The sequence below is a fragment of the Nannospalax galili genome, unplaced genomic scaffold (genome assembly GCF_000622305.1).
Source record: "Nannospalax galili isolate Female #2095 unplaced genomic scaffold, S.galili_v1.0 scaffold113, whole genome shotgun sequence".
NCBI classification, from domain to species: Eukaryota; Metazoa; Chordata; class Mammalia; order Rodentia; family Spalacidae; genus Nannospalax; species Nannospalax galili.
Genome location: NW_008335444.1, coordinates 7,754,592 through 7,768,917, shown reverse-complemented (window position 1 = coordinate 7,768,917; position 14,326 = coordinate 7,754,592). Strand labels below are relative to the sequence as shown.

General features: G+C 48.3%; 1 protein-coding gene across 2 annotated transcripts in view; it reads left to right on the top strand.

Moving 5' to 3' along the window:
- Nucleotides 1-14,326, top strand: part of Pik3c2b (phosphatidylinositol-4-phosphate 3-kinase catalytic subunit type 2 beta) — a 70,935-nt gene that overhangs the window by 19,170 nt on the left and 37,439 nt on the right. The window contains exons 2-9 of one of the 2 annotated variants that reach the window (XM_017797463.2): nt 3,070-3,374; nt 3,456-4,093; nt 7,860-7,957; nt 8,639-8,793; nt 9,098-9,218; nt 12,324-12,435; nt 12,591-12,670; nt 13,047-13,110. In XM_017797463.2, coding sequence (XP_017652952.1) covers nt 3,158-3,374; nt 3,456-4,093; nt 7,860-7,957; nt 8,639-8,793; nt 9,098-9,218; nt 12,324-12,435; nt 12,591-12,670; nt 13,047-13,110 — 1,485 coding nt within the window. In that variant the 5' untranslated portion in view covers nt 3,070-3,157. Of the gene's footprint in view, nt 1-3,069; nt 4,094-7,859; nt 7,958-8,638; nt 8,794-9,097; nt 9,219-12,323; nt 12,436-12,590; nt 12,671-13,046; nt 13,111-14,326 lie in introns of both variants that reach the window. The other variant, XM_008830387.3, reaches the window with a different exon arrangement.

The following is a 14,326-nucleotide window of genomic DNA, read 5'->3' as shown; positions in this document are numbered from 1 at the left end:
GCTGGCCTTGAGCTCACAGGGATCCTGCTTCTGCCACCACGCCCAGCCCTCTCAAGTCTTTTTATTTTGTGACTTTGGAAGTAGAAGATACTAACCCTGGAGGAAGTAAAAGGCTGCTTGTAGCTAAAGGCAGCTGACCTGGGGGGTCCTGTATGGCTTCCTAAGGATGACTTTCAATATTTTGGCACATCTATAATCAGGTACCATGTCTCACCTGTTATTGAACTTTGAGTAATTATAAGGTCTGCTGAGTAGGGCTGTGTTGTACATTTATAGTTTTACTAAGGTTTAATTGACATGTCATAAACAGCACATATTTAAAGTGTACTACATGATAAGTTTGCATATGAGCATACTGGTGAAATCACCACCACAGCCAAGATAATGAATGGGCTGCAGACATAGCTCAGTGTAGAGTGCTTGCCTAGCATGCATGAAGCTATAGTTTTGATCTCTAGCACTGCAGAAAAAAAAGGTAATGAATATATTCACGACTCCCCAAAGTTCCTGTATGGCCTATGATAATTCTCCCTTTTCCTTCCCCCGGATAAGCACCCATCTGTTTTTTTTTCTCTTAGTCAGTCAATTTGCATTTTCAAAAATTTCCTGTAAATGCAGTGGTACATACTCATACTCTTTTTGTCTGGCTGCTTTTATTCAGCAGAATTAATTTGAGACTCACCCATGATTTTTACATTTGTCAAAAATTAATTTTCAGGCCAGACATGGTGGTGCATACCTTTAATCCCAGCACTTGGGAAGCAGAGGCAAGAGGATCTCTGTGAGTTCAAGGCCAGCCTGGTCTACATAGTAAGTTCCAGGCCAGCTGGGGCTACAGGGAGACCCTGTCTCAAAAAGACAATAAATAATAATAATAATAATAATAATAATAATTTTCATTGCTAAGTAGCATTCAATTATACATATGGAAATATGCCACTTTGTTTTGTTTGAGGTAAAGTCTTATGTGACTCAGAGTGGCCTTGAACTCATTCATGTAGCTAAGATGACACTGAGCTTCCAATGTTCTTGCTTCTACCTTCTGATTGCTAGGATTTCGGGTATACATTACCATACCTGGTTTTATGTAGTGCTGTGAAGCGAATCCAGGGTTTCATGCATGCTAGATAAGCACTTTACTAACTGAGCACCAGCCCCAGCCCAGACAGACCACATTTTAGAAAGAATCATTCACTTGTTGGTAGGCCTTTGTGTCATTTCTAGTTTGGGGACATTGTAAGTAAAGCTTCTTACATTTAATATTCAAGTCTTATTTGTTTATTATTTATTTGCAGTGCTAGAGATCAAACTCAAAGCCTGTGCAAGCACTCTACTGATGAACTACACCCCAAGTCCTGTATTTAATATTTGTGTACAAGTCTATGTGGCTGTGTGTATAGTTGAGTCATTTGTAGGCATATGTTTACCTTCGTAAGAAGCTGCCTATTTTCCAAGGTGGTTGAGCCATTTTGCATTCCTACTAGCTGTGTATGAGAACTATCCTCTTTTCTTTTTTAATCTTTGTTTTTGAAATGTTTCTCATGTTACCCAGGCTGGCTCAAACTCCTCTTGGTCCTTCTGCCTTTACCTCATGAATGCTTAGATTACAGGCTTGTGCTGCCTTGCCTGTTTTAATTTTTTTTCTTATGGCTTTGGGGATCAAACCTAGGACCTTGCACATCTTGTATAAATGCTCTACCACTCAACTTTGTCCATAGAGCCCCTCTTTCAATGATATATAACCCCCCTTTAGCTTTATTATTATTGTGTGTGCACATGATGCATATGTATGAGTTATGAGCGTATGTGTGCTTATGCCACAGTGTGTGAAGGTCAGAGGACAACTTTCAAGAGTCGTTTTTTTCTTTCTACTATGTATTCTGGTGATTGAACTGTCCAGCTTGTGCACCAAGTGCTTTACCCACTGAACCATCTCACTGGCCTCCCTTTTATTGTTATTAATTTATTGAGACAGGGTTTCCCTGTAGCTATTGCTGGCGTGGAATTCACTGTGTAGACCAGGCTGACCTGGAACTCACAGAGATCTGCCTGCCTCTGCCTCCTCACTGCTAGGATTAAAGGTGTGTGCCACCATACTTGGCTCTCCCTTTTAATTTTTGGAAACTTTTAAGCAGTGCTGGGGATGGAACGCAGGACCTCAGGCATGTAGGATTAACACTGTACCACTGAGTTTCACGCCTAACCCTAGAGGGCTGTGACTGAGAGGCCTTGCTTTCTCCTCCTATTCTTGACTGATGAAAACTACCTTTCTTTTTAAAAAAATATTTTATTATTTTTATTTTTTGAGTATGAATGTATTGCCTACATGTATGTAAGTGCACCCATGTTGTGCAGTGCCTGTGGAGGTCAGAAGAAGGTGTTGGATCTCCTGGAACTGGCGTTACAAACAGTTGGTAGCTGCATTTTGGATGCTGGAAATTGAATCAAGGTCCTCTGCAGGAGCAGCAGTGCTCTTAACTGCTGAGCTTTTTATTTTTTTTGTCTGTATGACTGTATTGCCTCATATATGTAAGTGCATTCATGTTATCCAGTGCCTGAGGAGATTAGAAGAGGGTGTCATATTTCCCTGGAAGTGGAGTTATGAATGGTTGTTAGCCACCATGTGGGTACTGGAAATCAAACCCAGGGTCTCTGCAAGAGCAGCCAGTGCCCTTAACCACTGACCCATCTTTCCAGCCCTGGAAAGTATTTCTCTTGAACAGACTCTCATAAGTTGTGTTCTGACCTACACATGCACACCATGGCACATAAGTACCCCTCCACACACAAATAAACAAATAAATGTGAAAGAATGTTTGTGCCTCTCTTGGGGCATGTCCGACAAATGTAAGGCTAGAAGTTAGAACCAGAGATGGAGACATCATGAATGATGACTGAATGGATGTAATAAATTAGTTGTCTTGGCATCTCTTTTTTTGTCCATCTTGTTTCTTTCCTTCTGTTATGGGCACTGAAGAAACAGACACTGACCCAGATTATGTCACCCATATCAGATTATTAATCAATCTTGCTTTGTGACTAAGTGACATTTTTATCCCTTGCCTGCAGGTACGCAGACAATATGCACCAGCCCACCAGGCCTGACCCTGGAAGGAAGTAGTAGGCATCTTTGTCTCCTGTGCCCCCCACCCTCACCATGTCCTCAACTCAGGGCAATGGAGAGCACTGGAAGTCCCTGGAGTCGGTGGGTATCAGCCGCAAAGAATTGGCCATGGCTGAAGCCCTGCAGATGGAATATGATGCTCTGTCTCGGCTCCGACACCACAAGGAGGAGAGCAGGGCCAAGCAGAACACAGAACCCTCTCTTATCAGCTGGGACGAGCCAGCCTTGGACTTCTATAGCAAACCAGCAGGTAGGCAGACTGATCTCAAGCTTTTGCGTGGTCTCTCTGGCTCTGATCCCACCCTCAATTACAACTCCATTTCTCTACCAGAAGAGCTTCCTGACTCTACCTCCCAGGATTCCCAGCCTGGCCCAGATCCTTGGTCCAAGGGCTCCTTGTCTGGAGACTATCTCTATATTTTTGATGGCTCAGATGGGAGGCTTTCTTTGTCCTCAGGACCAGGGGACCTAGATGGGTCTTGCAAGAAACTGTCCCCACCTCCTCTCCCTCCCCGGGTCTCTATCTGGGATGCCCCTCCCTTGCCTCCCAGAAAAGCATCACCCTCACCCTCCAAGATCTCTCAGCCTAATGCCATCAACAATTTTTCTTTGGTGGAACAACCGTCAGACAAACTGCTGGAACAGGGACATCAAGTTCCAGAAGAGGGCGAGTTGCCAGGTGGTGGGGGACAGCGTCGCTTGCTGGGGTCTGTGGACTATGATGGCATCAATGATGCAATTACAAGGCTCAATTTGAAGTCAACTTACGATGCAGAGATACTGTGGGATGCTACCAGGGGCTGGAAGGAGGGCCGGGGGCCCATGGACTTCAGCAAGGATACCTCTGGAAAACCTGTGGCCCGGAGCAAGACCATGCCCCCTCAGGTGCCACCCCGAACTTATGCTTCCCGAATCACTAACCGAAAGAATGCAACACCTGGCAAGAACCGCCGGATTTCTGCTGCTCCGGTGAGGACCTGTGTTTTTCTGTACATTCAGAATCAGTTTTTCTTTGCCATTCCAAATTCAAATCTACCAAGTACTCACCCGTCTAGTCCTCTCTTCTCTCCTCTCTTCTCTTCTAACTCTACCCTCAGGGCCCTTGGGTCCTTATGGGGGATGGGAGGAGAGATCTAAGGTAGGCTTGATTGTAGGAGGCTGGGAGAGAGACACCAGCAAAGGCCTGGTTCTTTTTGAAGCCTAGTTTCATGTGTTTTGGTCAAAATAGCCCTTCTAGGGGCAAGCATTTTGGAATCCTGGCTCCTAGTATGTATTCCTTTCATGATGTAAGGACTGAGTTAGGAGACATGGACTCTGTGACTGAATGGTGGGGTAGATCTTGAGCAGGCTGTTTCTGATTCTTGAGGCCCTGCCCTGGCAACCACTGCACAGCTCTAAACATCATTCATAGTACTAGCCACATGATTAGTGCTCACAGAATACCAGTCCCTGATCTAGATCTCCACAACAACCCTGTCTGATGCTTCAAAGCCACATAGCCAGCAATGGCAGAGCTGGCATTAGCCCTTGGTCTTGCTGTTCCAAATCTCCCCTTTTTCCCTTCCTCCTCCTCTCTCCTCCCCTCCCTCCCCACTTTTTATTTCGATAAAATACATGTAACATGGATGGGCATGGTGGCGTACGCCTCTAATCCCAGCAGAGGCAGGTGGATCTCTCTGAATTCAAGGCCAGCCTGGTCTGGGCCAGCTAGGACTACAGAGAGACCCTGTTTCAAAAAGACCAAAAAAAGAAAAAATTAATAATACATGTAACATAACATTTATCATCAACTATTTTTTTAATTTTAATTTTTTATGTCTATGAGTGTTTTGCCTACATGTCATACAGAGCCTGAGGAGGCCAGAAGAGGGTGTCAGATCCTCTGGAACTGGAGTTACAGTGGTTGCTGGTTGCCATGTGGATACTGGGAATGAAACCTGGGTCCTCCGGAAGAGCAACCAGTTCTCTTAACCACTCACTGAGCCATCTCTCCAGCCCTGATTTATATTTTTATTTGTACAAGTGTTCTGATTTCTGGTATGTTTACTGGTATGTATGTAGTGCCCACAAAAGCTGGAAGAGGGTGACAGAGCCACCATGTGGTTGCTGGGAATTGAACCCCAGTCCTTTGGAGGAACAGCAAGTGCTCTTAACCCCCAAGCTCCCTCTCCAGCCCCTACCATCATCAATTTTAAAGGATACAGTTCAGTGGCATTAAGTGCAGTCATGCTGTGGGAGCATTCACTGCTATTCACCACTACCCACTCTTTTTTTTTTTTTTTTTGTCTTTTTGAGACAAGGTCTCCCTGTAGCCCTAGCTAGGCTAATTCACTAATGGAGACCAGGCTGGCCTTGAACTCTCAGAGATCTGCCTGCCTCTGCCTCCCGAGTGCTGGGAATAAAGGTGTGAGCCACCACGCCTGGCTATCCCACTCTTTTCTTAGTGAAAATATAAAAAAAAAAACCTGGCAGTCTGACAGTAACACTTTGACTTATATTAATATACAGTATAAAGTGCAAAGTCTGTACATTTTGCCTCAGGTGGCTTCCAGGGCAGCCTTGATCTATCTGTTACCCAGGGCAATGTCAGGAGTAGCTTAAAGGTGGGACCCAAGGAGGCCCCCTTGTTTTCACCCTTGGCCCTTGGACACCCTGCTCCCAGGGAGTCAAGAGGCTGCCCTGTGGCTAGGGACTTATGTAGCAGCTTGTTACCTCATTCCATCCTTGTTTACTCTGTGCCATTGTCTTAGTACCCTGGGGCTTTCCCACCTTGTGTCTTGCCTTTGGGATCCATCCCAACTCTGCAGTCTTCCTTCCTCTGCTTCTGCAGAGTATCCCAGAGCCAAATCAGCTCCTAGGACAAGCTGCAACTCCTGAGCTGGGGCTTTTAAAGGCTCGGCTCAGAGGTGGGGCTGCTCCTGCTATTTATAGTGATGGGGAGAGTCCTATCCTAGATCTGTTCCTCACACACAGCTGAGCCTGCTCACAGTGTCAGGCCGCTCCGGGTAGGTGGTCACCTTTGTCTTCCCTCCCCCACCCCCTATCTTGTGTGTCATCAGAGAATTGGAGGAGCCTGGTCTACCCCAGAGACTCCTCGAAGAAGCAAGGGCAAAGCAAAAAGCTTGCCAGTTCTGAGGGGGCAATGAGGCCATGGTCGTCCCCATCTCAGCTTGGGACAGGGGCTCAGTCTGCTGGGAGGGGGGACCCCTTGAGCCCTCCACCTATGCCCCCACCCCGCCTTCGTCGGGCTTCCAGCCGGAAGGACCCTCCTTATCCTAGGCCTGCTGAGCCATCTCTGGAAATGGCTGGCTCCAAATGTCAGCCTGGTACCCCTGCTGCCAGCCTCTGCCTGGCAGACTCCCCCAGCCAGCATCAGGCGATGCCACCAGGGCCTGCCAGCCGGGCAAACGTAAGTGGCTTTTGTTTTCTTACAGTGCCAGGGAATGGGCATGAAATGGCCTTCAGTGGCCGTTCTGTTTTTTCCCTCTTGCTCTCTGCCTCTTCTACCCCTTCTTTCTCTCTCTCTGACTCTCTCTTGGGTTAATTGCTGACAGTGCTACTATTGTTTGGACTCCAACACAGGCATGCACTTGGCAGAGCCAGGGCCTCACATGCCAACTGCTCCCACTACTGCCCTCCCCTCCATGTGCCCCCACGTCTACACTATACACACCAAGGGGAGCAAGACTGACAAGACAGAGGGTCACCTGAGGAAGCGGTGAGAATATTCAAATGAAGAGCTTAGTTGCTGCCTTCTGCTCTGAGGGTCAGGGAGGGCATAAGAACAGCTGAGGGGGCAATGAGAGGTGACACAGCATGCACAAACCACAACAGACTCCCCCAGAAGCAGCTGTTAGAACCAGCTGCTTTTACGGGATGCAGCCTGGGACTCCATGGAGCTGAAGCCTCATGCCTGGGTGGCTGCCCTGTGAGGCTGTCAGCATCAGCTCTCTCCTTATTTGTTCCTCCTTAAGAGCTCATTTGAGGGTTTTCTGGGTGTCTGAGAGCAGTCCTGGGATGGGAGACATTTGAGGGCTTAGTCAGAGAATCCTAGCACCATATGCATGTTCTGGGAGAGGAAGTGAGGTCAACAAGGGCAGGCTGCCTGTGATCCTAGCCTCTCAGGACCATCAGGCTCCTGAAGAGCCTCGTTCTAGCCTCGTTCTCTCTAGTCCAGACCGCTGCTTTGACACTTTCATCCTCAACACTTACTGAGAAGGCACATGTGTGAGTCATCTGCCCTCACTAAAGAGCTCTGGGTCTCTTTGAATCTGGTTCCTGGGGCTTTGGATGCTGTAGTTTTTACCCAAGGCCAAGCCTCCCTGGAGACCATTTGAGCTGATCACCTGCCTGGTCTGTCCATGGGGCTGGGATAAACAGCTCACCTGCATGTCCCTGAGAGCCTTCCCTGGAAAGCCTCTCCAGCTGTTGCCCTCTGCACTTTGTTATGTACTGCCTTGCTGGCAACACTGGGCTGGGAAGACGTGTCCCCCTCACAAAGCAGGTTTGACCACTCTTGACCACTGCACCTCAGCTTTCATGCTCAGCCTCCAACTTGGTCTTTGGTCTCCTAGGTTGGTGCATATGTATTTCTGGATTTTCTATATTTCCTATGCCCCTTTTAAAGTTAAGTAGAAAATCTTCATACACAGACTTTGGGTTTAGATCTGGGAGGCCCTTCAGAGAAGGGATGTCATGAAGAAAAAGCACTAAGTCAATTGCTCTTCCCTTAAAGGTGCGCTCCCGGCCCCACATCACCAATGGCCACGAATTATTTGAGGTCTCAGAGGAAAGAGATGAGGAAGTTGCTGCATTTTGTCACATGTTGGATATGTAAGAATTGAAGGTTGGGATGGGGATGGTTGGGGGTGTATGTGTGTGTGTGTGTGTGTGTGTGTGTGTGTGTGTGTGTGTGTGTGTGTGTACCTGAGTGAGTGGTTGGGAAGATTGTGGGTCTCAGGAGGATGCTACCCCATTTCTGCACTTTGTTTAGGAAGGAAGAAGAGCTCTATTAAACTTCCATTCAGCAACTGGGAAATTTTTTTTTACATCAGGTGTCTGAAGGTTTTATCAAATCTTAGAAGTTTCATGTTTTTAATAAAATTCACAAACCTTGATCAAACAGTCTGATTATCCTCTCACTTCAGGCACTGACCCCCAGTGCCCTTAGGAGCAAATGCCTCTCCTGATGAGGATGAGAGTATACTCTTGTCCTGAAAGAGAATGGAAATGGATTTATGAGATTTTTCTGTTAGATTTAATGTGGAAAACTTGGTCATTTTGGAATTCCTGCTACAGTTCCATTGTGGAAACCATTTTGCAATTGTAGCAGAAATGGCAAGAGCACAGCTTCCCAGAGCTGCCTCCCTAATGCCCCCAACCTGGCCTGCAGATCTAGGAGGCTGGGTAGGGACAGAGAGGCCCTTGGGCCTTAGGGTGGGAGGGTCCCTTCGGACCTCTTGTCTACTGCTCTCTGAACACAGCGGGAGTCCTTTTCCCTCTCTTCTTACACAGCCTGCGAACGGGCTCTGATATCCAAGACTATTCCCTTACTGGTTTTGTCTGGAGCACTGTTACCCCGAGCCCAGAGCATCTTGGGGATGAGGTCAATCTGAAAGTGACTGTGTTGTGTGACAGCCTTCGGGAGCCACTCACTTTTACCTGCAACTGTAAGTTGGCTGGGGGAGGGTATGTGTGCATTCCTTGAGGTGAGGCAGGGAGGACTATGTTTTGGACTATAGGACCTTTTGGTTCTGATTCCCATCTCACTTTGTAGCCCAAAAGAGGGGTAGAAAGGAAACTTCTTTGAGGGCCAGCATTCTGCGTAGACAGTAACTTTCTCCAACCCCAAGTGTTTGCCTGCTTTATTTATTTGTTGGTGGAGATCACTTATGGATAAAGGATCAAGTTTGAGAGGTTTTGTCCTACTGGTCCCTTGGCACTGCCCTTGATCTCTTACCCAACCCCTTACAGGTTCCTCCACTGTGGATTTACTTATCTACCAGACCCTGTGCTACACTCACGATGAACTGAGGGAAGTGGATGTGGGTGACTTTGTGCTTAAGCCCTGTGGACTGGAAGAATTCCTGCAAAAGTGAGTGAACAGAGTGAGGGGTCATGTGGGGCAGAGGCTGGGAGAACTTGGGGAGGGCCTTGGGGAGCTTACTAGACTCAGTGTTCGCAGCCCCTCCTAACCCGCAGTCAGGATTCCTGCTTTCTGGGCACGCTCCCGGCCACGTTGTATTTTCCCAAGAGCTCCGTCTTCCAGCTGGGTTGGCTCGATCCTGAGCCAATCTGCTATGGAAAGAGCTTGGAGCTGGGATTAGGCAAAGATGAGGTATTTGCAACCAGGCTTCTGCTTTCTGAAAGAATTGCATCAAATCCCGAGGCAGGGACTGGGGGCTATGGCAGGTTGCTTCTCTTTCTCTAGAGCACATATGCTGCCTTTATAGCCAGGGGCAGCTGAACTGGGTAGAAATGCTCTTGTGGAACCCACAAACTGCAATGGCTTCCTCTGGCTTCCCTTGTCTATGTGCCTTTGCCTTCCTGGCCTGTGCAGCTGATTAGCCTCTTCCTTGGCTGGCTTCCACTTCCTTCCAGTGAGTGCCCTCCAGTGAAGGCATCCTCCCTGGAAAGTGTGATGTGGGACCAGCTGAGGACCATTACTGTGGGCTGTGGAAGACTGGAGTGGTATAAGCAGGGCTCCCACTCCCAGGAGTTACAGTCTTGTGGCAGCAGATATCAGGAGATCTGCTTTCCTTCCTCAAGTTTCCGCACAGCTACTGCCCACCACCTCTGGCCCCTTTGGATGAAACCGACCTTGGGAATAGAGAAAGGCAAGGCCTCCACCTTCCTCCTGAGAAGTACCACTTCAAGCATGTTGTTGCCTGAAGGTCTAGGTGCAAGAAGAGTTATCTATGGCTAGAGCACAGGATTGGTAGTCAAGACTAAAGATTCATTTCTTGGTTGATCTCTTCAGCAGTAGGGATAGTGGGCACTTTGGGCCTCTGTATCCTCATCTAGAAACCAAGGGAAAGGAACCGGCAGGCCCTTCATGATGTAATTCCAGGACACCTTGAAATATATTCTATGTGGTGGATCACTGTGTCCTTGCTTCCCCAAGAGGGACAGGGAGGGGTCCTAGATGCATGTTCTCTTAGCAATACTAGCCCTATGCAGCTTACCACCGTTAGGCGGGAACAAGAAAAGGGTGGCTAAATCCAACTCCAGGGAGCACCATTACACTGAATTCTGGCTTTCCATTGACTAGTTGTGAAGTTTGCTCCTCGGTTTCTTCTGCAAAGAGTGGTTAGGGTTTAAGTTGGAATGTGGCTCAGTGATGGTAGAGGTGAAGACTCTAGGTGGGGCCTGGCATAGGTGAAGTCCTGGGTTCCATTTGAGCATTGCATGCATGCTCACACACACATACATATACACAATGAGGGCTAATGTGGGAGGGACCAAATGAACAATGAGTGGCTACCAGCAGTGAAGGACCAACCCCAAGAAGAGGACTCCTGAGGCTTGGGACTAGACAGATACCACATTTCTCCAGGAGACCCCTAGTACCAGATCCCTGAGTCCAGAGGTAGTGGGAGATGTCAGGTGAAAAGATTCCAATGAGGTGGGACTAAGTAGTGGTCCTTGGGCCATGCCCAACCCCAACTCAAGTGTACAGCAGAAGGTTTTTCACAAAGGTCAAGCAAGCCCCTGGGGACCTGTGGCCCTGACTCTTGGTTCTCCCCTCCTACCCTTCATAAAAGCATAGTGCTAGTTGCTGGGTAGAAAGGATCCTCTGAGGGTTCCAGAAAACGTCTAGTTCTCATGAAAACCCTCAGGATTGTTTCCCTTGCCTATCTGGAGAGGCTGATACTGAGGGGCAGTGTTAGTCCAGGATGCAGGCTGCTCTCTGATAAGAACCTTGAGACAGTCCTGGGGAGGTTGGGTTTCCTGCCTCCTCCCTGCCTCCACCACTATACTCTTCCTTCCTCACAGACCCTCCTGCAGAGCCTGCCTGGCAGTCTAGCCTCTCTACCTCCAGATTTTAGCTTTATTTTAGTCTTAGCAAATCAGAACACAGATTGTAGACCTGGTCCCCTCAGAATGTGAAGAGCCCCCTGAGTTCTGACTGGTTTTGGCCTGGCCTTGGCCTTGCATGTCTACAAGTTTTTATAGCCTCCCCCCACCTTTTGTTCCCTGCCCCTCCCCTCCATTTCAAGCTTAGATTCCCATCTCCCCTAAGGAAGGAAGTCTGTTTCTGACTTCTGTTACCCAGATGCCTGGATCTGGTCCAGCCTGTGGTGCTGGCCTGGAGTAGTACTTGTTCACTTCTTTCTTGTGGGTTTCCTTTCAGATTAAGGTGCGATTTGGGAGAGAGGAAGAGGCTGGGTGTCAGAGGGACTCCCCAGGCTGCCTCCTGTGAGCTGGGGGTCTCCTGTGTTGGTTGCTGAGCAGTGAAAATGGCACATATGTTTTAGAAAGTCTACCAAGACTTAAAGGTGATTGACAGGATGGAATGTGGAGGGAGGAAAGAAATGGAACCTGGAGGGGGTAATAGTTCTGGAATCCTGGTAGGTTAGCCTCACTTGTCTTCAGCACCCTAGTAGGTAACATAGAAAGAGACACCAGAGTCCAGGTGCACATTAACTCCCAGACCATCTCCTCTTGGTTGTCAAAGCTAAGAGGATAGGGTTTAAACAGCTACCCCCCAAAAAGCCCCTCTTGTTTTCCACTCTATGCAGTAGTTCCCATCCTGGGAATGAACCAATGATAACAACACAAGTAATAAATGCCTGGAGGAGTCATTATTTGTGTAGCCCAAGGGTTGAGTGTTGTAGGTGGCTTTTATTTGGATAGATTTCCATGCCTTCATCCTCCCAGCTCTACTATGACATTTATAGGAGCAAAGAATAAGCATTACAAAACAGGCCCTCCCTGACTCCTTCCCTCCCCTCTCCCCTTTGTATTCTTCTCCCCCCCTCCTCTCCTACTCTTCCTCCTTCCTCTCATCACCCCCCCCCCCCCCCTTCTCCTCCCCCCCCCCCTCCCCTCTTTTTTCTTCTCCCCCCTCTCCTTCCCCCCCCCCCCCCCCCCCCCCAGTTCTTTCCTTCCTGGCTGTCTTTACCCAAGGCTAAGGTATGCATCTCTCTTACTAATGAGTCCTCAGGACACTGATGGTCTTGTCCCCCTACCCCACCAGTAAGCATGCCTTGGGCAGCCATGAGTATATCCAGTACTGCCGCAAGTTTGACATCAACATCCGACTGCAGCTAATGGAACAGAAGGCCATACGCAGTGACCTGGCCCGGACGGTGCGTGTTGGAGGTGGTTGACAGTTGTACATATACGGGGAGGTAGACTGGGCAGAGGGTGATGTGGAACATGTTAGGTGGGAGTTGGGGTATGCATCTTGGCCTGAGAAAAGGGCATCACCTCTGTCTGACCAGGGCACTGCTCACTCACTCAGGTGAATGATAATCAGAGCCCTTCCACGTTGAACTACCTCATCCATCTACAGGAGAGGCCAGTCAAGCAGACTATCAGCAGGTAAGAGTGTGTACCGCGTAAGTAGAAACGGAGAGGGAGTGACATAAATATGCTTGCCTGACTTCCTGCTAGGGTGAAAGATTCTTGTCTGTGTCTGGGACTTGGTTGGGCCCAGGGGACTTGGCATTCATTGATGACTGTACCCCAGGGCACACTTCATCTCTTCTCCAGTGTTTTGCTGTCCTTTTCTAGGTGAGAGGTTGCAAAGTGGATAGGACCCCCTCTTCCACCTTCACGGGGCATGAGAAGAGTGGGAACCCCTTGATGTCAGTCTGATCCCTGGGTGGAGGAGAGGGAGAGAAAAGCATGGGTCTCCCAGGGTATTGGGTCTTTTGTGACCTCTCCTGTGATTTTTCTCTGTCCCATCACTCTCCAGGCAGGCCTTGAGTCTTCTTTTTGATACTTACCACAACGAGGTGGATGCTTTCCTGCTGGCAGATGTGAGTACACATCCTGGGACTGACCAAAGAGTTGCTGCTAGACGCTCCCTTTTTCCCGGGCTTCCTGAGATCAGCTACACCAAGAGGGAGCTGGGTGGAGATGACAGTCTGCCAGTGACTCTTAATTTCATCCTCCATCTCATGGGCAAGCAAAACCTTTCCTGGCTGTGAGGGAGCTGACAAATGTGTAGAAAGGGGGTCTGTGCCTCTGTAGGAAGTCAGAAGGCACGCACTGATCCATCTCTGGAGTAGAGCATCTCTAGGGTAACAGACCTAGTACTGTCATCCAGCTGCTGTAGGGGGCATGTTAGCAACTGTGTCCTGTGAGCAATGTCCAGGAACTCTGACTTGAGAGGTTCTGTTGAGCCTGTGTCACAGGTATAAGAGCCCTAAAGTTCCAAGTGTGTGGAGTAGCCAGATTCCTTTTCTCTTGGATTCACTTATAAGGAACCTAAAGCCTTGGAACCATTTGCCAAAATGTCATGAAATAAAGCACAGTTCTTTTATCTTCAGAAGCAACCCCCATCTCAGGCCGGGCATGGTGATGTTAATCCCAGCACTCAGGAGGCAGAGGCAGGCAGTTCTCTGTGAGTTTGAGGCTAGCCCAGTCTACATAGTGATTTCCAGACCTGCTAGGGCTACGTAGTGAAACCATGTCTCAAAAAACAAACAACCCCTATTTCCTCAGTTCAGTTTGTAGTCATGGGCTCTGCCCTCTAGGGCAGTGTGCCTAGCTCACTCGACCCCCATCCACATCCAGAATCCTTTCTGTAGTGGCCTCCACTTCAACATGGGCAGTGATGAGTATTCTCAGACTATTTTGCAGTATTCTGTGCTAGTTGCTGAGAGGTAAAATGGGTACGTAGTGTAAGAATAATTTCAGCCTTAGGGAGTTTGTGTAATTAGGGAATAGAATGTTCATCTAAAACTATTAGATACAAGAGGATGACAGTGGGCATTGGGAGGGGAGGCTTTGTAAAGGGGTAGGTCCTTGATTTAAATTGACACAAGTAATTGTGACTAGACAGGAAAGGGCAAGTGGGGTCTTTGTGTGTCTCCCTGGCCTCTGTGCTCTTCTGTGAATTGATTTCCTTAATACTCTGGACCTCTCGGGGAGACCTGTGTGTGTTTTTATAACAAATAAAATAGATTGTTACTGGCAGACTAGGGCTTTGGGGGAATGGCTGACGGAATGGGGAATGTCGATTGGACCCAC